The following is a 27,484-nucleotide window of genomic DNA, read 5'->3' as shown; positions in this document are numbered from 1 at the left end:
TGAATCGCCAACCCTAGAGATATTCACCACATTTAAAAGGTTTGCATTTGCCAGTGGCTGCAGTAAGCCAAGATTTTCCCACAGTCCCCCCACCTAAAGTTTATAAAATCCAAAGAGTTTTTTTTTTTAGATTTTTTTAAAAAATATGAATTTCTTTTTATTACTTAATTGTATATACTGTATTTGTGGGTTCTTTATAGGGTGGAATATAGTTTTTGTTTTCTTTGTTACTCTTCATTTCTTCAAAATATATATATATATAGTTTTAAAATAAATTAAAAGTATGATTTTTTGTCTTTTTTTTACTGTTTGATGGTGGTTTCTTGTTGTTGTTGTTGTTAAACATTATCGGGGTCTTAGTCTAAGAAGAACTCTTATCTATTATAAAATTTAAAACCTTATGTGTCTCACATAAAGTTGTTTACATTATCTCAACATTTTATTCATATAAAAAATTGATCTTATCATTTATAAATATATATGTGTGTGTGTGTGTGTATGTAAGTGTATATATGTATAAATTTGGGATGTGTTTGTATATGTAAAATGCTTTTGTTCTTTCCTTGGTACATAAATATTTAAAAAAAATACACAGTGAAATGACGACATGTGTTTTTGCTTTTGCTCAAAATGCTATTTACAATATTTACTTAAAATATTACTAAATTATAAAAATATGCAAAAAAAAGGTCTAAATAATACTAATTTGGGTAAATTTTAAAAACTTAATTTAACTTTAGCAATGACAAGATTTTTCTGGGATATGGTTGGGGTTTTGGGTGTGGGGGTGGGGTTTTGAGGATGGAAACTTTAAAACTAAATTTAAATAATAAATATTCAAGCAAAAAGGGAAACCCCTACAAGGGTTACAAAATGATTTCGAAATGCCAACCAAAAATGCTGGCCAGCACTCAGGATAAGCCGCCTGCATGAGCATTCCATTGCACTTCTGACATTGAGGGTAAAGTCTGCTGTTGTTGGCCATGTTGTTGCATATGATTGGCATTTAGTCCAGCATCACCTGGCGAATGTGCTGTGCTAACACTGTTATTGTTGTTGTTGTTGTTATTACTCATTGTCGCTATGTTGTTGTTATTAATGCGCGAACGCATCACATCGTCCGCTTGGGTGCAGTGCGGTCTGGGTCCCGGCTCAGGAGTGTAGGTGAAGGTAAGCCCCGTTGCATAAATGATGCCATCATTGCGTACTAACGATATAGGCACTTGAGTGGGTTGTCGAACCTGAAATAAACGAAAAGGAAAAAAACGAATATTGGTTGAGTTTCGCTTGAAAAGATTAAGTAGATGGTGGGGAATAAATAAAAAAAGAGAAGAGGAGAGATAAGGAAGAAGAAGAAAGTTCTCTTAAGAAGCAGAGGACACTTCGAGTAGCTTTTATTTTGACCCAACTTGCCCCTGTCCCTTTCTACACAGAAAAAATAAAAACCGGTTTCAAACACGAAATGATCCAAATTGATCCAATAAATGTTTTAATTGAAAATGCTTCAATCCGGAAATGATAATATCAAACACATTTTGAAAAAATTTCAATTCATTTTTCATTTCCAAAATTTTCAACTAATGTTTTAATTGGATTAATTAAAACATTAATTGAAAATATGCAAATTTTTGAGAAAAATGTGCTGTATATGGCGCACCATCGATTTAAGCTGCTGGAACACAAATTTAAGATTTACAAACGTGATGGTGGACCCAAGCCCATTATCACGTTTGTCCGACGATAATGGACTCATTATGTTATGTCATTAATAATATTTTAATTATAAAGAAGATTAGAATTGTGTTGGAAATCTAGTAAGCTCTAAATACTGTTTGTGTGGGAGTTTTCTCTTATAGACTTTTTCAAAAACTGACAGTCATGAAAGTGCTGTTGGGTCTAAAAAAATCAAATTAATTGAAAATAACAAAAATTTCAATCACGATCATTTAAAAAAAGTTTAGATTCAATAAAAAAATGATTGAATCAATTAATTAATTAATTTGAAAATTTTCAATTAAATTTTTAATTGAAAAAAATTTGGTGATATTTTTTTCTGTGTTCATGGGTAATCTGTCTATATGGCAGCTTTATCCAAATAAACCGATCTAAATGATATTTGGTTCGGATGTTGGGAAGCCTAAAATAACTTACTGCTTCAAATTTTAGCCAAATCGTGTAATAAATAAAGCTTTTATGGGCTTCAGACCCTTGATGGGCAAATCTGTCTATATGGCACCTATATCTAAATATAGTCCGATCTGAACTATATTCAGGTCGGATGTCGGGAGGCTTATAACAACTCACTATTTCAAATTTCAAAATCGGGTAATAAATATAGCTTTTATGGGCTTCAGACTCTTTATCTCCGAAGCCTGCTCATTGCATTTATGGCACACCACATACGGCTTAACTTTTTAAAAAGGTTATAATTTGCTTTCTATTCTAAATAGAAGCAAAATCAAAGCCTTTTGGTTTTAGCTGGACAAAGAAATCCAATATGGTTTTACTCTTTTTACACATTTAAAAAAAATTTTTGTCTAACTTTTTAACTTTCATAGAATTTGTTTTCATTCCAACCGGCTGCCATGCGATTACTATTGTTGTAATACAATGGACAAAAGTGTCTAAGTGAGTCCGCTAAGAGAATGCCACTCAAAACTAAACCTAATTCATGTAAACTTGTTGATGTGAACATTTGAATTCCGGCACCGGATAGCTGTGAGTACTATACAGGCCGGAACATTGAGGTGCGAACAAATACTGAGTACCTATGATGCTCGATATGACAAGGCGACTTATTGGCGCCTCTAAATAACCAACGGCCACCGGCGATCGGCTCTTTGGACCGGAACAAGCTTGCTCACCTGAAGGAGCTTGACGACAACAACAACATTTGAATTACAATTTCCAAAATGATGTGGTTGAATAAATGATAGACAACTTCCTTTTCTTGTTACTGTAGTAGCCCAATGGTGAGTGAGATTGCCAATTGCCAATATAATCTAACCTAAATTTTGATACCGTCAATTTTATATCCCCAGAGAACACTAATTTTCCATCAGATTTCGATTACAGATTTCAGTTGTTCGGAATTTTTGTAATATAAATAATATGTACTTCAGTTTTCATTGCCATTTAACTTACCCATAACCATTCGCCACGGAATTGTGATATTTCTGGTACCACGCACAGCAACGTCTCCGTACAACGATACATTGTCTCGGCCTCAACATCGCCAAACCAAACTTGTAAATGCGGTGTGAAGTTGTCGCCGCTCAATTCAAGCATAGCAACATCTCCACCACCATTGAGATTCAGGGAATTGACAATAGGGACAGGCGTAACAGGGGAACTGGAAATAAATTTAAAAAAAAATAAATAATTTACAATAATTTGCATAAATATGAAAAATTAATTACTTAATTTATATGAAAAATTTATATTGCAAAATTTTATGTATAAACGAATAATTCCAGAAATTAGGTTAAACTAATTTTAATTTTAAGTTTAGCAACAACTAAAAATTACGTTCAACAGACTATTAAGTATTCTACTTAATTTTGAAAAAATTATTATCAAGTAAAAGCATGCTAAGTTCGGCCGGGCCGAATTTTGGAAACCCACCACCATGGATTCGGTTAAAATATGGGAGCTATATCTGGTTATAAACCGATTTGGACTGCACTTCGCACAGTTGTTGAGAATCATAACAGAACACTATGTGCAAAATATCAGCCAACTCGGACAAAAATTACAATGCTTTTTGAAAATCATATCAGAAGAAGAGGTGGTCTACAGTTTGGAGGGAGGGCCGATCTGTGTGGTGTTCATTAGCTGCAGGCGCATCCATAAATTGATGATACTCCATACGGAGTAACTGCAATGGCAGTCACGGACAATCAGCGGTATCGAGCGCATAGTCTCAGTAAGAGGTCGGGCGGCACCGGCTCTTGCCCAAATACTGAGTGGCTATGATGCTCGATATGACGAGGCAAGTTATTGGCGCCTTTAAATAATCAATGGCCCCACTGTTCCCGGAGCGATCGGTCCTTTGGACCCGAACGAGCTTGCTCACCTACAAGAGCTTGATAAGGATCGTCATCTCCACATACAAATGTGGCTACAACAACAACAATAATAATCAGCGATATCGGGTGGACAGTCTCTGTGGGAGACCGACTCTTGCTTAAATACTGAGTGCCAATTATACCCGATAAGACAAGGAGAGTTATTGGCGCCTTTAATTAACCAATGGCCATAACGTTCCCGCGGCGATCGGTCCAATGTACTGGAGCGAGATTGCCCACGTAGGGTCGCAGATCAATATTTCGAGGTATTACAAACGGAAAACTAGTTAAGTATACCCAACAACCTATTGTGGTGAGTATAAAAATTGGATCAAATTTAAAAACAAGTAAAAGCTTGCGAAGTTCGGCCGGGTTGAATCTTGAGAACCCACTAAGATAGATTCTGCTAAAATATGGGAGCTATATCTAATTATACACCGAATTGGACAGTACTTGGCATAGTTGTTGAGAGTCATAACAGAACGCCATATGCAAAATTTCAGCCAAATCGGTTAAAAATCGCGGCTTGTAAAGGCTCAAGAAGTCAAATCGGGAGATCGGCTTATATGGGAGCTATATCCTGTTTCTGACCGATTTGAACCGTACTTTTCACAGTCATAACAGAAGATCATGTAAAAAATTTCAGTCAAATCGGATGAAAATTGCGGCTTTCAAGGGCTCAAGAAGTCAAATCGGGAGATCGGTTTATATGGGGGCTATATTAGGTTATAGACCGAATGTGGCAGTACTTGGCTCCGTTGTTGGGAGTCATAATAGAATACTATGTGCAAAATTCCAGCCAAATCGGATAAAAATTTTGGTATATAATAAAAAACAAAAATAAAAAAATATATAAAATATGTTAACACGGAAAAAGATTAAAATAAAAAACAGTTAAACAGTTTAAAATTTAAAAAAACTTAAAAATAATTTTGACAGCTTTAAAAAATGAAAAAAAATTTATTTCTATCATATTAACAAGCTAAAATTAATGAATATATTGATATTCCAATACTTACGATACAGGTCCCATTCCTTCATAGAACTGATATTCAGCCTTATCCGTCGATATGATCGTCCAACAGGCACCATCGTTTATCATCTCCTTATTGGGTTCCTTGGGACAAGGTGTTGCCTGGAACTGTATAATCTTCTCTTGGGATAAACACAAATACATACGATCCGTATCCTTCATGTAGAAGGCGCATTTATGCAACTGTGATACAGGGTCATCGGCCTCCAACAGGGCCATTTGTTTGTCCACCTTGCGGATGATCAAACGTGGCAAAGCCATGCCTGTAACCGAACAAACCAATTTCACTGTAGCACCATAGTGTATGTAGCCATCACGAACTTGAAACTCCTCCGATTCCGATTCATTATCGTCCAGTAGGTGTATGGTGAATGCACCCCACTGCGTGGAGGAGGCATGAAAATGCCCATTCTCAACATGAAGGTAACGCGTAGAAACAGTTTGGGACCTCAGCCGATTGAATAGGGCCACATTGGTGCCACTGGCTATGCATAGGTCGGCATTTTTCAGAGATTGCTTCTTTTTGGAAGGCTTTGAGATCACCTTGATGCGTTTGGAGTTGAAGACCCCAATGTCATGACCATTGCCATAGAACATTTTCACCGATAGCATAAAGTGTTTGCGTTTGTCTGAGTCGGAGATGAATAATGTCTTGGCCGCGCAATACTGTTTGCCATTCAAATCCAACTGTTGCATATCCTGATCTGCACTGCCAATGCCAATGAAGGCACACAATTGGGCTCCCTGCTCTCCCTCGCCTTTTTGCAGCATTTCCTCGTAACGCCGACGCCAGCCACTGCCAAATAAATAAATGCAGGGTGGAGGGCAGAAGAAACGTTTTTCGTTGCCATACGACTTTTGGGCAACCTATAAATAAAGGGGAAAAAACGAAACATAGGGAGGCCATTAAAGCTTTATTAATGCAAAGTCGCCTACTTAACCGCACAAGAACAAAACTACAAAAAATAAAATAGTTTGGCATTTCAATCAAAATATGCATAAAATTGTCATGGGAAATTCTAGTTGGTCGTTTGCCCTGGTTGCGAATGCGAATGCATTCGAATCTCCCTTAATTATGCAAAACCACCAAACCCAAGAAAACTTCTTAACTGTGGCCAAAACGTAATGGCACCCATGATTGACTCGAACAGCCACACAACTGGCCCTCGCTGCCTGGCCTTACCGTTGCCAAGTCTCTTTCTCGCTCGCTCTTTCTCACATCCTTCACACCTCACTGAACGCATTCAACACAAATTATCAGAATAGGAATCAGCATCTGTGGCGGCAGCAGCACCACACCACCACCTCAAGTACGCTTTAGTTTAATTAAAGTTGTAATACAATTAAATTCCTAATCATAATCATAACTCTAATGACATTTTGTTGTTGTGTTATTGCTTTGTTGTAACCAATTATTTTGTCTATTCCCTTGTTGTTGGATTCGCAAATTTATATTGGAAAAAAAATTGAAACATTTCTGTGGTTAGAACGAATAAACTGAGATGTCTGATGTGTTTCTGTTGTTGTCAACATCGTTGACTTTCGAGGAAAAAAATTCTATGACGGCGGTTTGGACACATAGCGCACGCTTGAAAAGGTTTTAATCAGGTGCATTGTTGGCCACAGTCGATGCATTTTTTGGGTCTTTGGTCTGCTTTACACTTCAAAGCACATCGTGGGAGTTTTAGGAAGTGTGATGTTGCAACAAATTTGCTAAAATGTTTTAAATAAAAGTGCTTCCTCAGCAATTGCACCGAAGTTGGAGTACCTATAAGGAATGTATCTATGAGGTGAAATATCTTTTTTTGCGCTGAAAATATAAAAAAAGCCTAATGGTGGGAATGGTTTAATGAGCCATGGATACAAAATCGCTTAAAGACGTTATAACACAGTTATCCGAGGACACTTGTCCGCTGTCAAATTAGCAAAGCGTTTAGGGCAAAAACGGGGATACTTCTCTCATTGAGTGTTGTCCGAATTAAGTTCAAGCTCAATGATATGGGGACTTCCTTTTTATTGTCAAGTACAAGCGGCGTGTCAGAGAGCGACACTACTTAGTTTAGTTGTTATTATAGCCACATTTTCATGTGGGGGTTGAGATCCTCGTCAAGCTCTTGCATAAGCAAGCTCGTTTCGGTCCTTTGGACCGATCGACGCGGGAACAGTGTGGCTATTGGTTATTTAAAGGCGCCAATAACTCGCCTTGTCATATCGAGCATCATGGGCACTCAGTATTTGTGCAAGCGCCGCTGCCACCAGGCCTGTTACTGAGACTCACCGCTCGATACCGCTGATAGTCCGCGACTGCTATTGCAGCTAAATACTTCGTATGGAGCATTCCACTATCCGCAATATGTGGACGCGCCCGGTAGCTCGCAGCTTAGCTTCTCCTGACAGCAATGAACACCACACACACATCGGACCTCAATGTTCCAGCCTGTGTGGTGTTTACAGCTATCCCGTGCCGGAACTTAGTAGTAGTTAGTAGTGATCTAGTATTTTGGACAGGAAAAAAACATCTCTATCTTGGATTTGGGGAAACCAGACTCCAAGCTACCGAGTTGCCTACCCTTGTAGCTTAAAATCTTAAAAATCGTACTGCATCGGAAATGTGGATGAGATGAAATGGGCCGAGTGCCAATGATCCGCTTTTTACAAAAGAAAAGTAATGAAAAAAAATCTAAAATAAAAGTTTGCCCATGAACATTCTATTCACGAATAAGAGCTAACTATTCGGTTGCCCAAAAAGTAATTGCGGATTTTTTAAAAGAAAGTAAAATGAACTTTAATCAAATATACTTTTTTACACTTTTTTTCTAAAGCAAGCTAAAAGTAACAGCTGATAACTGACAGAAGAAAGAATGCAATTACAGAGTCACAAGTTGTGAAAAAATTTGTCAACGCCGACTATATGAAAAATCCGCAATTACTTTTTGGGCAACCCAATAGTTCTGGGAAACTATGGGTGGGGAGCGCTATGTTTGTTTACCAAACACTCCATAAACACTCACACACAGATCATCCTTCTTTTTATACCCACCAACTTAATGGACCAACTAGCATTGCTAGGTTCGAGAACTTAAGCCAAACCTTACTCTGAGGATGAGGAATTTACTGATTCTGGAGCTAAGTAAGCCTTACCTAAAACTTCTTCTACCAGATCGCTCAGCTGGATGCATGGGCGGCGCATTTCTTCAAGTTTAATGGTCTTAATAATGAGTACGAGATAGACTTCAAGCATCTACTATATCAATACCTCTGATTGACGGTGATAATGCGTATGACTATGGAAGAAATCTTTTTTCTTGACTGGATCATTTTGAAAAACTCAACCCTCTTATCATTATAGGGCTTTGTATAGGGCTCAGGTAGCTTAATCTTTTTCAGACTCTGGTTTCTCCATGTTAAGAAATTTGTTGACCTTCGATCTATCCTTAAGATAAGTTCTGGTGCTGCCTAAACTCATATTTTGTAAAAGATGGTTTAAGCAACCCCATTGCAGCTAAACAAACGGCTTGAAAAGGATAAAAACATCTTTGGGCCAGACTTTTGTTTCCAACTAAACACTTATATTCGCAAAAGCACTCACGGTGAGTGACGTTAGCCAAGACGGTTAGTGTACTCTGCTTGCCAAGGTGTTCGTGGGTTCAATTCTCATTAGAGGCATTTTGATCTGCCGCACAATGGAATTTAAATAGTTTAAATCAGGGCTGCGGAGTCTTGCCCTCGATTCCGACCCCGGATCGGAGTCTAAGTCGGAGTAATAAACCGGAGTCGGAGATCGGTTCGGAGTCGGGGCTAACGTGCTCAACTCCGAACCAAACACCGACTCAGGGTCAATAGTCCGGCCTCAAAAACTTAACTCCGATCGAGTTGGCAGCCCTGGTCTAAATATGTGCAAACAAACTGCCAGTATTACGTAACCCAAGGTAGAATTAAATTTGTAATAACAATTGAATATTTGTCCACGAACATTCCATTAAGGAATAGGGGCAAACTTGATGCGTACGGTCCGATTCAAGTTTTAAGCTCAAAGTTAAGGGGCTTCCTTTTTTAGCGGAGTCCGATCGGCGTGCCACACAAATGTCGCCAGCATTAGGAGGGAATAAACACCGCTACATTTTTTTGATATTCTCTCCAGGATTCGAATGGAGGCGTTCACCGTCACTGGCGAACATGCTAATCTCAGCGATACGGTGACCACACATTTGTACATCACTTTCAGTCGATTATAGTCCCTTAATTAAATATTTCGATTTGATTTTAAGCCAATTTTTAAGCATTTAAGCTGAAATTTGGTATGTGATGTACACAAATACCATCCAACATACGTTTCAGGTAGGACTACAGTTAGAGTCCCATATACACCGACTCCTTGACTTGACTTCCTGAAAAGCCGCAAGAAACCTTAAATCGATTATCTGAGTTAACTTCTTGAGATCCTAGTAGCCTACATCTTATTTTGATTAAACTGAAATTTGGTACGCCAAGTACACTTGGAACCCTAATCACGTTTTCTAACCGATTGTTATGAAATATCGTATTTTACAACATTGCTAATCTCCAACCCCAACAATAAATATAGGTTATTCCCATTGTAATGGGGTTGGGGTGCCGAAATCAACTTTGGCCAATGACTGAGATACCCCTACGCAACAGCTATCCATATCACTCTCTTGTGAACCACATCTCAGAGACTTCAGGTTGGTTGGATTTTTATGATCCAGAGCGAGAGGTTTAGCCCTAGATGATAGGTAGAGGTAAAATAGAAGCGGAGATAAAACCCCGCATTAGGGAACTTCCTGTTTCACTCTACAGTGCTTCGACATCTAGTCCCTAAATTGCCCTGCCACTCACGACATGCTCAATAAATTGACGGTTGAACAACCTGGTGCATCTCTTCACATCAGTCATAGTTACGTCGCCAAAAGTGACTGTAGTCCTGTCATCCCGTCTACCAGGGTTCGAAAGTGATTGACCAGTAGACCACAGCTTGCCTAAACCGTTACCTAAGTTATATTGCTCCAAGTGGTCCAGCCACAAATTCCGCTTATGTTCGATGACTACCCTGTTTATTTCCAGATTCAGATTGCTGACTCTGGGGTAAGTGGGGTCCGAAGCACGAATCCCATCACTCTCGCCTTCGAGTACCTCTGCCTGCGCCGGGAAATTAGGCCGCACTTCGTGGTATTCGACCGGCTGGTATAAAGCCTATTACATTAATGATGTCTCGCAATTTCTTCTCGGCAACTAGCACATTCGAGGGGGTGTCAGTTCAGTGAAGCGGCGATTGATGAACGTCTGGTGCTAAGAGGTTATGAAATAGGTTGGTCGGTCAATGGTGAGAATTATGTCAGAAATGCCGGCTTGCCAGGACACGTCACTCAGGAGATCAGGGGATGCAATGGAAATGTATGGCGAGCTGCTGATCTCTTCGTAATCCTAGTGTACGCTTACGAATCGTGCATTTTAATGTTGATGTTGTAAGTTATAAAAAACACTACGTGCAAAATTTCAACCAAATCCGATAAAAATTGTGGCTTTCAAGGGCTTAAGATGTGAAATCGGAAGATATTGGAGGTATATCAGGTTATAGACCAATTTTGACCATACTTGGCACGTTTGTTAGAAGCCGTAACAGAACACTTCGTGCATTTCAGCCAAATCGGATAAATATTGCAGCTACCAGGAGCTCAGAAGTCAAGTCGAAAGACAACTAATATGCATATGTATATACTTTATGGGTTCGCAGTTCAATATTACTAGGTGAAACAAACTGAATGACTAGAATAGTATAAGCCCCATCCTATGGTGCTGGGTTTAAAAAAAGAATTATCTTAGTTTTTTGAATGCCGTGACCATAGCTGACTTTAAACTGTTTAAAACATTTCCCGCTTTAGTACGATGGACTACAGCCTATACCTTCTGAGGGACTTAAGCCCATGTTTATCATATTCATGTACGATTTTTCATCTCAAAATATGGATTTCTGCAATAAACATCAATGTAGGTGAATACGCTTTTTATTATATCACACCTTATGTAAGGATTAATTTTTTTTCTAATTAATTTCTTAATTAATTTTCTTATTTTTAATTTTGTTCTCCATCAAAGTCTCCGTCCCCTAAACAAGAAAAAAGTCCCCTTTTGGGGAAATTTCCCCTTATCTGCTAAAATTGGTGAAGTGACAACATATAGTTACAACAACAGCAAATATATACTCGGCTGTTGTTGTAGCCACATTCTCCAGAGTTGTACTAACACTGCTACCGTGTCTAGATCTATCTCCAAAAATCTGGGCGCTTCAATTGGAGCGATCCATATTGATTCTGCTGTTAGATTAGTTTTCCTGACATGTAAATAGGTGTCATGGGTTCCTGTGTTACAGGCAGAACAAATATCGGGGATGGTATCGTCTAACTTTGAGAGATATGAAAATAAAACGTACAAGTGTAATTTTCTTAGCTACTACTCACCTTTGCGTGAAGTATTACAATGACCATATCATTGCGTTCTCTCATATAACGCTCCATGGCTTCGCGGGTTAGTTTTTTCTCCTCGATGTGTGATCGAAATGATGTGGCAGATGATATTGAGCTAACCGATGTGTTTAGTCCTGTGGACATAATTGAACCCCCTCCTCCACCCCCACCGCCGGGATTGCCACCACCCATACCTCTAGGTATCATGGCTAAATGTGCATGATGTTGCTGTTGTTGCTGCTGTTGCTGCTGTTGATGCGGATTGTGACCAGGATGATGTGGGGGACTGGGTGGCATTAGACCGCCATTACCACCACCACCTCCGCCGACACCACCACCTCCTCCGCCGCCGGCATGGTGCAATGGCGGACTAGGTGGTGTTTGAGCGTAGGCATTATTGGCCATACCAGGACCACCGGCCAAACCGAAATGTGGCATTTGTACAAGTTGTGAATTGTAGGGGGATGATGACAAAGGTGAGGAGGACGAGTTATTGTTGTTTTTATTAGCGTTAGGGATTGTCGTGTTGGGCGTTATTATGGGAGTATAATTATCACAGTTGCTGTTGTCGCTAGTGTTTCCTGTCTGTGGCTTGTTGACCGGGGAATGTTGCGGCGTTTGGTAATTGTACAGACCGCTGCCACAAATTGGAATGTTTGAATTTTCAAATAGCAGAAAATTCGTGGCCGTCAAAGAATCCTGAGGATCACTATGTGCAATATACGATTGCTGCTTAAAACACTGCATTTAGTCGAACATATTTCCTATACATTAGATTGGCATTTAAAGATGACTGCGGTGGACGACACCATCATAGCGGATGCTTGGGCGAAGCTATAGAACATCATATTTGTCTTTTTCTTTTGTCTTTAGTTGTTCTCTTTTAGCAGGGCTATGTCTTAAATACTTAATTTTATTGGCAATTGTGTATTAACGTAAATTTGTATTAATTTATATTGGCACTTGAGAAACAATTTGGAGTTTCTATTTTGTTTTGAAACAAGAATAACAACAACACCGCGGAATGGGCTTTGCGAGAGAGATTGTTCGATTGTTCTCTCAATTCAATTGAAAACAATACTTTTTTCCCGACAGACACACAACAACAAATGTCACACACAACACACAGCAGCAGCTGTCAATTCTCACGCGCTAAGCACTGAGTTTACGTCGCCAATTCGAAATAAAAATGCATTTAATTTTCCACCACAAACATCCTTCGGAACATTTTACTTATGTGCACGTTGGCCGAAGTCTAGGAAACTTCTTAAACTTTGTGAAAATCTGTGAAAATTTAAAGCACGATTGAGCTTATTTGACAAAAAACAACCTCTTTTATGCGCTAATGAATGGGAAAATGATTTCGATTGTATACGATAAACGATAGATATGTTTTAAACATCGAATTCAAGAAAATCGATTACATTGTTTGAACATCGATAAACATCATAGTTAAGGCTAATCGAAATAATGGTCAATCATTTTTAAAATTTTTAATTTATTTATTTCCAATTAAAAGATAGGCTTATTAAAAATTATTGTTGAAATGAAATTGAGAAATGTCCTTATAGGGCGTTATAATCGTCCATAAAAATGTAATTCTTTGGGCGGGATTTATAACCGTTATTACACTACTAAAATGTAGTGTAAAACCGAAGGGCTAATGAGATGTTCTAACACATCGATAACATAAAGAAATGTATGGGACATTCACATATAATAGAAGTGTTTGCAATTTGCCGTTAATAGTTCTGGTATCTCTTGATTTTTTTAGTTTATTATATGGCAAAGAAGCATAGATTTGGTAATTGAAGGGCTTTAAACCCCTAGTATAGTTGCTCTTGATAACTTTCGAACACAGGCAACATTTTCATCATACAAATGTAACACTTTCATTCTTACCAATTCAGTGCATGAACATTAAAATTTATATATGATGTGTTTTATTTTAGTACTATATGGAGAAAATCAATTGCCTAAGGTCCAGTGTACCGTTGTTTAAAAAAGATATCGATAACATATACTAATGAACAATGCAATTTGATTTAACAGAAATTCCTATTAAATATTTCGTTTTATATAAAGTTGGATGTTTCGTCTGCCTATTAAAAAGCAGGCTAAACTGCACTTTATAAGGCGCACTTCCGATTTCACTGAAATTTCTTGTGTAGATGTGGGTTGACCCCAAAAACATGAATCCAAAGTCGGGTTTCGGGGCAAAGGCCCAGGGGAGGGATTTTATTTTTGAAATTTTATTAATTTATTTATTCATGGGTATCAACCATATTGCCTATGTAACCAGGGTTAAAAATTCTCAAGGCCCTTTCCGGGTTCAATTTTATATATGTTTTTAAACCACATCTAATCTATTTTAAAAGATTGTTAATCGTGTTGTATGTGAAAATATCAAATAAATGAAATGAGTACCTCTACAGACGGAGCCACCATAGCGTAGAGGTAAGCCTGTTTGCCTATGACTCTGAACGCAAGGGTTCAAATCCTGAAGAAGTAGAATATCAGAAACAATTTTCAGCTATGTAATCCCGTTCTAATGCTTGTGACAGTTGTGAGATATTAAGCAATGTAAAATAAATATCTTCTCAGACAGCCAGGTAGCCATTAAATCCCTGGAGAACGTATTTCTGAACACAGAAACCGCCCTTGACTATCGCAGATCTCTCAACGAGATGGCTGAACAGTTCAAAATTCACCTGTTCTGGGTGCCGGGCCACAGAGATGTAGCAGGGAGTTGTAAAGCGGATGAGGTTGCGAGACTAGGAACTACCCTACCCTTCAGGAACACTGGAATCTATGGGTAAGTCTCTAGCGATATGTAAGCTAAGTTTTGAGGACCAGGCCCGAAGGGCAAGGAATGTAAGGTGGTCACAAAGAGGTGGCTGTGTGCATTCCAAAACTATGTGGCCTCATCTAGACTTGAAGAGGTCTACTGCTTTGCCGTCATTGGCTAGAATAGACGTCTCAGTCATTGTGTCCGTCATGACAAGTCACTGTCTAATCGGAAAACATGCTGACAGACTGAAGGTTGTCAGCAACGACTTTTACAGACGCTGTTAAAGACTATAGAACACCTTCTGTGTGTGTGTCCCGCACTAGCAGTTAGAAGGAGTTTCACTTTAGGTTCTCATTTCTTTGAGAACCTGTCTGATTTAGCGGATGTGAACATTCGCAAGTTATTGGGTTTTTTAAAGCGATCTGGATGGTTTAACGGCAAGAACTAGAAGGCATCTTCCTTCTTCTGTTACTGTGGTATCACAATGGACGAAAACGTCTAAGTGAGTCTGATGGCAGACTGGCACTTAAATCCAACCTAACCTAACCCAAGCCATATAAAATATTCTCCCTAAGAGGTGTTGCTCTGCGGCAAGCCGTTTGGTCTCCGTATCAATAAAATGGGAGAAAGGAAGTTCAAGTTTATTGAGCTGCAAAACTTGATATGTGACTATGACTATTATAAGAGCTTTTAGGCAATGCCGGACCATTTATAACCAATTTTGCTAAAATTCAAAGCAGTGGGTTGCACTAAAATTTTTTACATTCGTGTGTGGATTATAGTACAGATCGGTCCATATTTCGATATAGCTGCCATGTAGAGAAATCTCTCAATTTATGGTCTTAAACCCCGTTTACACTGCTCCTTAAATCCGGATTTAATGGCCCGATCATATGTTTGCTTAGCTGATAAGAGCCATAAATCCGGATTTAAAGAGCAGTGTAAACTGGGTTTTAGGCATATATAAATATATATAGAGTCTATATAATAGATCGATCTTCCGAATGAACTATTGCGTTCACAAAACATGCTTCTTCCATTTGATTTCCAGAAGTTATATATCCATGATGGTTGTTGTTGTAGCAGTATGTTGTATACTGAGACGGCTGCCATTGCCAATGAAGGACTTTATCGGGATTGATCCATGGTGGGTGCTTACTTAAATTTCGGCCTATATTAATGCGATTTTAATGGTTTTAAAATAATTGTTTCGATCATAAAGAAACGACTTCTGACGATAGTTCCAAATGATTTTGGATCCTATTTTGTTATATCGCCAGCTTAAACTTATTGAAAGTTTAGTAAAAATTCAATATAAGATTTGTTTCGTTTTATTAGGTACACAAAAGCGCACTTTCATTTCAAATTGTCGAAATAGTTTTTGTCAAATTTTACATTTCGAATTCTGTTTATTTCACATGGAGTGGGTAGTGATATGAGTATGTACATACATATATCAATATATATACCATTTTTTGCGTCTTAAAAAATTAATTTTTTTCATAGTATTCACACACTTTTAAAAATATTTTTTTTTTATTGAAAAACAAAATTATTTATTTTTATATAAATTAACTATTATCCTTGTCCCTTTTGTAGAACTACTATTTGGCGCGTAGAACATATCACTCTTTATAAACGACAGAAGCTAAATTGCAAACCATTTCTCTTGGAGGCTACAACAAACCCATATTGGAGACCGCAGACATTCTATACCATCTACTCTTATAAAATATTAACCTAATACTAATTGATTTTTTTCCAATCAACGACAAGTTGCTGACCTAGCTGAAAGTCTTTTTATGGTTGCAAAGTAATTGAAAGAAAATTTCACTTTCAAGAGTCGATTTAAAGCAGAGGCATGGGCTCTTTTTGCCCGTTGTGGGAGTAAGTTAAAACTAAAACTTTAAACAATAGCACCATATTTTCCTATTAACTATAGGGGGATTGGGATTTTTATATAAATTTACTATAACACGGCTCTGCTTGTATCACCATTACATTTGATTAACTTCCACGTATGTGTCTGCATTTCTTGTGTGGGAAAAATTACAGCTGTTCCAAGGGTTATTATTTCTTAAGGATGGAACCTTTAATGACCATCTTTGTACACTTGTTACATGTGTACTGCCTCAGTTGGTTAATATACACACTGCCGGTTGTATTTGTGGCACTTGACTGTAACTCCTTTCAAATTTAATGATTCTATCACCCATTCTAGCCTCACGCAACATTGGCAAATGATCCATATAGGCTCCCGTGATATGAGTACTCTCGGTGTGAAAGATCTCCAATAGAGGACAATATTTACTTAACATTTCAATGTAGCCATCATGCAGGCGTTGATCGTGGCAATACAGCTCTTTTAAGTTGGCCATTCTCAAAGAGAAATAGAAGGAGAAGTCCGGGCGGTTGGTGTAACGATTCAGATAGCTGGTGAAGGCAAAATGCTTTGTATCCTCGATGTGTAGTATTCGAATATTTTCGGCATTGAGTTGAAAAAAGTTTTTGTATTCCATAATGGAAAGAGATTGGAAACAAGTTTCATGTGTGGAAATGTTTCGAAACCTTCTGGACCATATACCACTGACTATGAGGTAGCGAAATTGTTCAGAGACCTGCGCCAAACTGAGTTGATCCTTGATGTTGAGTAATTTAAATATGTGCAGCAGGCAATCATCGTTGAGTTGGTACATTTTGTATTTTGTGTTATATTAATACTACATCACTTGTTTAAAGGTTGCGATCGTTTTAGGGATATGTTTACTATTATCAACAAAATAGTAATCGCCATTTAACCCCATGAAGGCCCAACAAAATAATCTTCATTTTGCCCACCACCGAAGGATGGGGGTATATTCATTTGTCATTCCGTTTGCAACACATCGAAATATCCCTATAAAGAATATATATTCATGATCAGCGTAAAAATCTAAGACGAACTAGCCATGTCCGTTCGTCTGTCTGTTGAAACCACGCTACAGTTTTTTTTAAAAATGGAGATATTGAGCTTTTTTTTTTGTCCACAAGTAGATTAAGTTCGAAGATGGGTTATATCGGACTATATCTTGATACAGCCCCCATATAGAACGATCCGCTGATTTGGGGTCTTAGGCCCATAAAAGCCACATTTATTATCCGATTGTGGTCAAATTTGGGACAGTGAGTTGTGTTAGGCCCTTCAACATCCTTCTTCAATTCGGTTCAGATTTGGATATAGCTGCCACATAGACCGATCCGCCGATTTAGGGTTCAAGGCCCATAAAAGCAACATTTATTATCCGATTTTGCTGAAATTTGGGACAGTGGGTCGGCCCAGCTCATGCTGTTGTTGTAACCACATTTTCATGTGGCGGTGGCAATCCTCGTCAAGCTCCTGTAGGTGAGCAAGACTGTTCCGGTCTATACGACCGATCGCTGCGGGAACAGGGTGGCCATTGGTTATTTAAAGGCGCCAAAAACTCGTCTTGTCGGTGCCATCCGACCTCTCACTGAGACTTTCCACTCGATAGATAAGGTAGGTAAGAGTTACAGTCCTTTACGGACTCACTTAGACAATTTTAAGTCCATTGTGATATCACAGTAGTGACAGACCAAGGTTTCTGGCTGGAATCGAACCCACAACCCCTGCACTAGTAATCGAAGCACGCTACCAACTCGGCTACAGGGGCGCCCCTTCCACTTGATACCGATGATTGTCCGCGACTATAGTTACAGCTACTCCGGATAGAGTATTCCGGTATCCGCAACCAGTGGACGCGCCCAGTAGCTCGCAGCTAACCGTCTCCTGAACATCACCCAGATCGGACCTCAATGTTCCAGCTTGTGTGGTGCTCACAGCTATCCCATGTCTAACACATGTAGAATTGGAGATGTTTGAAGCCGATGTTGAGCCGACGACGAGGGTCTACTCCGTTGCACTCGATATCAGTATGTCACTGCCCGACAAGTTTATGGTTTTTCAGGTAGAGGCGAATACCAGGAGAAGGATTTTAGTAATTTAATTTTCACAAGAATATGAAATATGATTTATATCATATTCTTACAATTATTCATTTTATAAATGAGTACATTACAGTCCACATAGTAAATTAAAGGTTAATACAAATCATATGATTGTCCAACGTCACAGAAAAGTTAAAATTCAGCGTTGCTATTGTGTGTACAATACTGTTACTACGAAGTTGGTCAACCATTTATCATAGCATAGACCTAAACCTTTGACTAATAATTGAAATAGAAAATATCGATAACTAGGCTTGGTGGATGCATCGTTCAATGTAATATCAATGTGGTACACCATTTACGCGGAGTTTACATGGAATATCTGATGCGGGGTCATTGTAATAGTGTTGGTGAAAATAAAGGTCTATGAGTCACATAACCATCAGTCATGGTTGAAAAATCAATCATTTGATTTTTTTTCGATGAATGGCGTCTATCGATTACCGCTTACAAAGAAAAGTGTAATCATTAATTGACAGATATTGAAAAACACGTTATGTGCCACATAAAGTTATATAATATGAAGTAAAGTATGAAAAATTTAAGAAATTCAAAGAAGAGAAAAAATCGATGAACCGTTTTGGAAAAGCTGTAATGAGTACGATCATAATGTGCCGTATAAAAGGGCAATTTCAAATTATAATTATCGCTTGGTGCAAATTTGAACCAACTAAAATTTAATATCTTAAACAGTTTAGGAAGGCTAAAATTTGTTTTATTTGTTGGATGAAAGCAATCACCGCCTCCACCCGATATCTAAAAATTATATAATCTATGTTTCCTTCTAGACAAACGTACACAATCTATGAACATTTTAAGAAAATCGGTTCAGCCAAGTATCATATAGTCAACATGGTTATAATGGCGCTTTTGAGAGGTGGCATAACCCCCTATACTTCGATCTGATTTTGTATGCCAGATTCGAAATCTACTGCCGAATACCTTTCATTGAGCCCCATATTGAAATGAACGACCAATATGTCTGTTTGGGGCAGTTTTGGAGTTGGGGCGGCCCGATGGATACATATTCGTATTCTACTCTCCTATACCTTTCATTTGATACCAATATTGCCCCGATCGGTCCACTTTTGATTTGTGTTATTGGCATAAGGGGGAGGATCCGTCCCCCTTCCGATACCGAAAAATTAAATAGCCTATGTTTCCTTTCAGACCAACTAACACATTATACGAAAATTTCGAGAAAATCGGTTCTGCCGTTTTTCACTCCCGAGTCCCATATATCCGTGATTTGATAATGTGCTCATTTTGGGCGTTTTTGTGGAGGTGGGGTGACCCCCAATACTTCGACATGAATATGTATGCCAGATTCGTTATCTACTCCCGCATACTTTTCATTTGATACCCATATTGTCCTTATCGGTCCACTTTTGATTTTGGGTGGTGCTTTTTGGATAACGGTGGAGGGTACGCCCCTTCCGTTATCAATAAATTATAAAGTCTATTTCTACTTCCTGACCATATTCGTAATCTACTCCCGAATACCTTCATTTGAGTCCCATATTGTCATGATCGTCAAATAAACCTATTTTAAGAGGTTTTGGGGCTGGGACGGCCCTCCAGGTGCTTGGACCCTACTCCTATTATGAAATTCGCACTCTACTCTTGAATACCTTTCATTTAATTCCCATACTGTCCCGATCGGGTCCGCCCCCTCCCGATATCAAAAAATTATAAAGCCTATGTTTCCTTCCAGACCAACCTACATAGTCTGTGAAAATTTCAAGGTAATCTGCCGTTCAGCCGTTTTTGAGTCTATACGGAACAAACAAACAAATTGAATTTTATATATAAGATTTATTGCTGAAATATCCCAATCTAAGGTCAAAACAACATTTTTGCATATCGATGGCCTTGTCCTTAAGACTCGAACCGAGTGTCTTAGTCAAAAGTCTATGTTGACCAGACATCTGGCGGCTAGTGGAACCTGGCGCAACCGCTCCACCAGTAGTGGTCTCAGTAGCATATAACATGTTACGGACTGATACCACCACCGCAGCGGCTGGGAGTCCATTCTTAGTCTACTCCTGGGCTCTAGATCTGTCGCTCCAATGAAAACAGACGCAGTCCATTAAGCGCCTAATGAATAACACTATCGTAGCTATCCTGGACTGACTTAAAATTTTCTTCGAAAATAAGTACCTATTACGAGTTACAGAAACTTCTTGGGGAGCGAAAAAAAATACGTCCGCTCCACTGAAAGGATCAAACAAGCATCGATATTTCCTGTTGGTATACGTATACCACCCATTCGATAGTGGCGATTATTAGCAGTCATTAAGTTTCTTATAACAAAACTTACCTTTTTACATATTTACCTCAGCTAATTACATGACTCCGAAATATATCTGGACACTCACATAAATGATTTAAGCCACGGAATCCTAAGCTGCAACCGCAGAATAACTTTTCCCGAAATCACACTACAGACTTTGTACAAATTTAAGTAAATAAATAAAGCCTATGGAGAATAACCCTTACATGCTTGTACATGTCAACTGTCGTTCCTATCGCAATTAAATTATTGGGTCATACCAAAAGAGCGAGAGAAAGTGTTTTATCATGTTCGACTTCATAAAGGTGTCAAACGAACACAGGTATACAAACCGTGGGAGGTTAAATGACAATAAAAACCACAGAAAAAGAGATAACATTTAACTGCTCTCTAAACAACAAATACGCCAGCATGATGGTATGTTTATGTTAACATGCCCTTTACAACAGCTACAGTCAACAAGTCACTTGTAATTAAGAAAATTTTGTTGCCTATGCTAAGGCGCTGTGATTTTTATTTTTTAAATAAAAAACCAAAGTTTTTGAGTACTTTTATTTGTTTTAAAGTAATTCTTAAAATTTTCATTTATTATCGTTTGTTTTCTTAATTTTCTTCTTCTCTAGATAATTAGTATGTGGTATTTGTTTTAAATCTTTTTTTATAATTCCATTTCATTAAATGCTCTAATATAGTTTTTATTTCAATATTTAATTATTTAATTTAATTTAATATAACTCATTGCTAACGTCTGCTTTTTGTTTTTGGGGTTTCTTGAATCATATATTTTAAGAAGTTTATTTTATAATTAAACTTTTAAAAATAGTTCAGTTTTAATTTTTTCATGGAAGTGAAGATATATTTGTTACTTAATCAAGTATTCTTCTTTTTTAATTTTTGGATCACAAAGATTTGTTTGGGCTTTAATCGGGATAAGTTTTCTATACAATTGGAGTATAATAGGTAGTTTTAAATAACTTTATAATATTTACAGTTTTATTGGGTTTTAAATTAATTTTAAGGCTGGTAAGAAAGTGTTGTTTTTGGGATTTCTGTTTTTTTTTGCAAATTTCACTATTAAAAGAATCCGTATTTTTGTTGGTATTCTGAGAATATATTACAGCATAAAGATTCGTTTTCATGAGATGAAATTTTAGTCAGATGTTTTTTTCCTCTTCTTCTTTTTCTTTAATTTTAATAGCAATATCCATAACATGTCAATTTCTAATTAGGTATGTATGTATATATTATTCCTACGTTTCTTTTATGTATATATGGGGTAATGCGTATGTTTTAATTGGTCCTTAGAATTCTACGTTAAAACGTTATTAATTCAAAACTATTTTATGTAGTAGTTTAGTTTAGGATGTATGCAAAATTTTTTAAAACAATATAATACTTCCATTTTCTATTTACTGGATAATTGTATAGGTCAATATTAAACTATGTTTATTTTTTAAGGGGGAAGGGGGTTATATTTTCTAGGAATTTTTGAGAAAACTATATATATAGAGATACAAGCCAAAAAGTATGCAATATTTCAGAGAAATTTTTAATGACCAGCCAAAAAGTATGCAGTGAAATTTGTATTGCAATAAGAAAAAACCTACGTTATTTCGAATGATTTTTCATTGCAATTAAAAGAAATTTTTGAAATATAAATCTACCTAAAAATCAGAAAAACTAATTTGATCTTCTTTAAAGACAGTTCTAAGACAAGTTTAGGTTAGGTTAGGTTGAATGGGTTGCCCACCAAGGGTGAGTTCACTCGGAGGCCAGTTTGGCCCACGGTGCTACCCTAGAGAGAGAGAAAGGGAAGAGAAAGAAAATGTGAGACCTCGTACTAGAGGTTGGTTGCATCCACAGTTCGATTTTAAGTGTAATAGATACGGAGGGTGGACTGAGGAGGATCTCCGACTACCTGGCACCAGTGCCGACTGGAGTGAGGGCATTCGCGATTCGATTTCCTGAGAAAGACGAATGGAGGGCGGATGGTTTACTTGAGGAGGATGAGACCTCGATCTATACAGTCCAAGATAGAGTCAGGATTGGGGGTCTACTCTGATGCACTCAATATCAGTATGTCTCTGAGACTACCAGACGAGTGTACGGTCTTTTACGCAGAGGTCTATGCCATTGCAGTAATAGAAATTCTGTTAAGGGGCTTACCCCCCTCGAAACTCAGAATTTATGTGGATAGTATGGCGGCGCTCAAGGCCTTGGGGTCGAGGAAGGTAAGGTCGTGATGCGTGGCGGATTGTTTGGAATCCCTGGATAGGCTCCGGGTCCACCATGTGACTCTAACATGGATTCCTGGGCATGAGGGGATTCTAGGAAATGAGAGGGCGGACGAGTGCGCCGGGTCTGCAGAGAGGTAGACTCTTTTTTCTGGGAAGCCGTTTCTTCTATGATCTGGGTGATCTTGCAAACGTACCTATGGTATGTCTCCTGAGGTTTGTTGAAAGAACAGGATGGTTCCGATGGGGGTGCCATAAGCTTCGGCATAGGTAGATCCGTGCTTGCGTAGGGATGGGCGGTTCTTCACCACCCGCTCGGTTTCTCCACTACTCCTGTCTTTTTTTATTCGATGGTTGCTCTAGGATAAAATTTTCACAAATTTTTCCTTTCATAAAATTTCCATCAAAGAAAAATTGTCCATGAAATTGCCTTTAAAAACAACTATCCTCAAAATTTCCAAGAAATTTTGTCTAGAGACAAACATTTTAAAATAATTTTTTCCTGAAATTTCTGTTTAAACAATGTGTTCATGGAATTAAAAATAAAAACAAAATTTGTCCTATGTGCAATTATCTCTGAAATTTTTTCTAAAGACAAAAATTCCATCCAATTGTCTCTAAAGACAAATCCAAACATGATGAACATGCTGCTTTCTTCTGTTTTTGCCATGTTTTTTATCCCCCTGTTGTCTTAATTTCAATCCTATTTCGTTCAATATTAGCACATTTTATCCAAAGATTTGCATATCGAATTTCCTTCTACTCTTGACATGCCTTTTTATTTTAATTTAGATAAAAATCTACATAACTATATGTCCGAACCCCCACTTGTGATGCCTTACTCCGAAAAGTATGCTTTATTTTATAACTTCTCTGACTATGCCTTAAAAATAGTTTGGTCTCTTGTGGCTGAATACTTGAATGGCTAAACAAGCAGCATTCTTGTCACCGACCCAACAGCAGCACAGTACCATTATTCACTATTTTCTACAGCCATTGTTTAGAACAAAAGCATTGACTAAGGCTGCTCTGTATAGAAGTGGGTGTACAGATTTATACGTGTGTGTAAGTGTGTTTTGGATTTTTTGTGTTTAGCACATAAGGGAGAGCAAAAAGGCTAATGACAATTAAGCTTTAACATAGTAAACACCTCTTGAGTGAATGGAGTATAACAAAACAGCAAAGAGTCACCGTCGGCCAGGGCATCCCGTGTGAAACAAAGGCAAGACAAATTGTTTGGAAATGTCTTTAGGGCCAAATAGGTTAAAAACGCAAGGCCAAGACCTAAGGCAACTTATAAGTAAAATTTACCTCGAAGAATAAAGTTATTTCAAATTGATGAAATGAGTTAATTGTCAATGGCAATGACATTTTACAGCATACTTTCAGGGGGGAGCATACAGCAGGGATGGCTTGAAGTTGTCATTTAAAACATTACCGTTCATGGCTGTCTTATATTGTCTTTCTCATTCCCACCTTCTTCTCCCGTTCAGCCCTCGGCTCGGACCATTAAAACAAATTTATGTTTTGCCATATAAATTTGAAAATTTATGTCTCTGGGCATATAATCATTTAGCCAGGAATTTTGGAGTATGGCGCACGGCAAGTGTGTTTTATTTTCGTTCAGCCCAGTGACAATAAGTGGCAGTGGGATAGGAAGAGAATGCAAGAGAATAATGTGCTAGAATCCTTTCACACAAAACCGGCGGATTCTGTAACAAGGAATAAAAAACAACGTAACATTAACATAAAAATGTCACCGTTAAAATGTCATCTGCTGCGATAAGGCAAATGACGTAAAAGTATTTGATTGTTTTTAAATAAATGCCACAACCATAATAAAGTGTGGTTATCTATTGTGTGCTTGTGGGAATAGTGGGGGGCAAAAATTTATCATTAGTTCTTTGAGGGAAATAATTATTCTTAACTTAAAAGCAGTGGTGGGCATACTAGTGCATGTGCGCACTATTTCTAAGCCCCTGGGCTTATGTTCCTGTGAATGTACTCAGTAAAATGAAATTGTGTGTGTATATTTGCCCACCACTGCTACAAAGCCAGAATATCAATCAAATGTTCTCGGACAAAATTTAAATAAAATTTACAGTACAGAAAATGTTAACAAAATTCATTTAAATTTCATTAAAATAAACTAAAGTTTTCTTAAAAGTAAAATTTTTATAGCAAATTTCTATAAAGACAAAATTTGAATATAATTCCCTGTTCCGTATAAACTCAAAAATGGCTGAACCGATTTTCCATATTTCGGGGAAAATAAATTACTTAATTTTTTGGTAACCGAAGAGGTTATCGAATTACCCACGAATAACCCAAAAATACAAAATTGGTATAAAACTATCTCGTCCAATAATATGGGGGGAGGGGGTTGGTGCGTCCTACCCCAAAACCCATCCAAACGGACATGTTTTTCAATTGAGACAATATGGGTATCAAATGAAAGATGTTTAAGATAGAGTACGAATTAAATATAAAAACTTGATCCAAAATACAGTGGGGGGTTTTCTCTCATCCCAAAAATCCTCCAACAGGACAAGATAACCGCTAGGGGCAATATGGGTATCAAATGAAAGAAAGAAAGGTACAATAGAAATCTGATATAAACTTATATTCCTGGGTGTCTGGGGGCCGGCCACCCCAAAAACCCTCACACAGGACATGTTTACCGCTTGGGTCTCAAAAAACGGCATTTGAAAGCAGAGTACAAATCCTATATAAAAATTTATTCCTAGTTGTCTGCAGCTCATCACCTCCAAAAAACCCCTACAGGACATATTTACAGATTGAGAAAATATGGTTATAAAACAAAAGCTATTTGGAAGTAGAGTGCATATCTGGTATACGAATTTGGCCAAGAGGTTTACAGAGCCTCCCCAACCCCAAAAACAGGCATGTATATCCAACGTCACAAAATTGGTATCAAATGAAAAGTCTTTGGGAGTAGACTACGAAACTGGTATACAAATTTGAAAGAAGTAGTCTGGGGACCACCCCAATCAATAAATACTCGTGAACAAAACATTTAGGTCGATCGGGACAATATGAGACTCAAATGAAAGGCCTATGACTGTAGAGTACGATTCCGATAATAATATAAGCATCCAAGAATCTAGATCCAGCCATTCAAACGGATATGTAGACCGCAACAATAAAGGACTCAAACGAAAGGTCTTTGACCGTAGAGCAATCATTTGATATTATCATCTGAGTCCAAGTTTAGGGGAGGACTAACCCCCTTTTCCCAATAAAAACAAAGCCAAGATGTCATGTAGGCCGACCGGGCCAATATTGTAATCAAATGAAAGGACAAGTACATGGGGGCCGATGCAAATGCAAGTGCAAATCTGGCGATGTACATATATGGCAGCTATATCTAAATCTGAACAGATCACTCAGATTTCAGTAATGTCGAGAATCAAGAGAAAATCTTTCCTGCCAAATTTCGAAAGAATCGGTTAACACATGAGCACTTTATTGCAATATTAGTCCAAATCGGACGAACATATATATGGGAGCTTTATCCAAATCTAAACCGATTTTACTCGATATTTTTCGATAGGCTTCGTCTCTAAGCCCAAGAAAATGCTTGTGCCAAATTTGAAGACGATCGGATGAAAATTGCAAACTGCAGTTTATAAACAAATTAACATGGACAAACAGACGGACAAAACTAAATCGAATCAGAAAGTGATTCTGAGTCGATCGGTATACTTATCAATGGGTCTATCTCTCTTCCTTCTGGGTATTACAAACAAATGCACTAAGTTATAAATGGAGGCCACCGTAGCGCAGAGGTTAGCATGGCCGCCTATGACGCTGAACGCCTGGGTTCGAATCCTGGAGTGAACATCAGAAAATATTTTCAGAGGTGGTTATCCCATCCTAATACTGGCGATATTTATCAGGTACTATGCCGTGTTAAAACTTCTCCCCAGGTACAGGTACAGGGTACCAGTGATGGTGCAGGGTATTTATATTTATTTATGCCCATGGTTCGCATTTGTCGAGTTCTTTGCGCGGTAATTCTTTTTAGGCAAACAAAGAATAATGGATAAGAATTGTTATGGTATTTGAGATATATCAAGTTATAGTACGATTCGGACCATAAGTGAAATGAATGTTGAAGACCATAGTAGAAGTTTTTGGGTAATATTTCAGCCCATTCGGATAAGAATTGCGCCTTGTAGGGGCTCCAGAAGCATAATCGGGAGATCGGTTTATGTGGGAGCTGTATAAGGCTATAGATCGATTAAGACCATATTGGGCATGTATGGTGAAGGTCATGGGAGAAGCCGTTGTACAAAATTTCAGCAAAATCGGATAAGAATTGCGTCCTCTAGAGGCTTAAGAAGTCAAGATCCCAGATAGGTTAATATGGCAGCTATATCAGTTTATTAACCGATTTGAACCATACTTAACACAGTTTTTGGAAGTCATAACAAAACACCTCATGCAAAATGTCATCTAAATCGGATAAGAATTGCGTCCTCTGGTGGCTCAAGAAGTCAAGATCCAAGATCGGTTTATATGGCAGCTATGACGGGTTATGTACCAATTTGAACCA

The 27,484-nt window shown here is 38.0% G+C and overlaps 3 protein-coding genes across 4 annotated transcripts in view; all 3 read right to left on the bottom strand.

Annotated features, from left to right (window-relative positions):
- Positions 1–169: 169 nt before the first annotated feature.
- On the bottom strand, positions 170–12,920 carry LOC106091510 (suppressor of hairless protein). Its single transcript, XM_013258047.2, has 4 exons — positions 11,577–12,920; positions 5,087–5,967; positions 3,145–3,352; positions 170–1,241 (listed from the first exon to the last, which is right to left on the bottom strand). The coding sequence occupies exons 1-4, from the start codon at positions 12,327–12,329 to the stop codon at positions 912–914; spliced, it is 2,172 nt and encodes a 723-aa protein (XP_013113501.2). The 5' UTR covers positions 12,330–12,920; the 3' UTR covers positions 170–911.
- Positions 12,921–15,688: 2,768 nt separating this feature from the next.
- Positions 15,689–17,159, bottom strand: LOC106091676 (uncharacterized). The gene has a single exon (XM_013258669.2). It carries the CDS (start codon positions 17,067–17,069, stop codon positions 16,506–16,508), a length of 564 nt encoding a protein of 187 aa, XP_013114123.2. The 5' UTR covers positions 17,070–17,159; the 3' UTR covers positions 15,689–16,505.
- A 4,684-nt stretch (positions 17,160–21,843) lies between these two features.
- LOC106083296 (inactive dipeptidyl peptidase 10) overlaps positions 21,844–27,484 on the bottom strand; it is a 161,484-nt gene continuing 155,843 nt past the window's right edge. For both annotated transcript variants that reach the window (XM_013246262.2, XM_013246334.2), the window contains one exon: positions 21,844–24,617. The gene's annotated coding sequence lies outside the window, so the exon portion shown is untranslated. The remainder of the gene's footprint in view (positions 24,618–27,484) is intronic.

This window comes from Stomoxys calcitrans, chromosome 3, assembly GCF_963082655.1.
Source record: "Stomoxys calcitrans chromosome 3, idStoCalc2.1, whole genome shotgun sequence".
Lineage (NCBI taxonomy): Eukaryota > Metazoa > Arthropoda > Insecta > Diptera > Muscidae > Stomoxys > Stomoxys calcitrans.
This window is presented reverse-complemented; position numbering and strand designations above follow the sequence as displayed.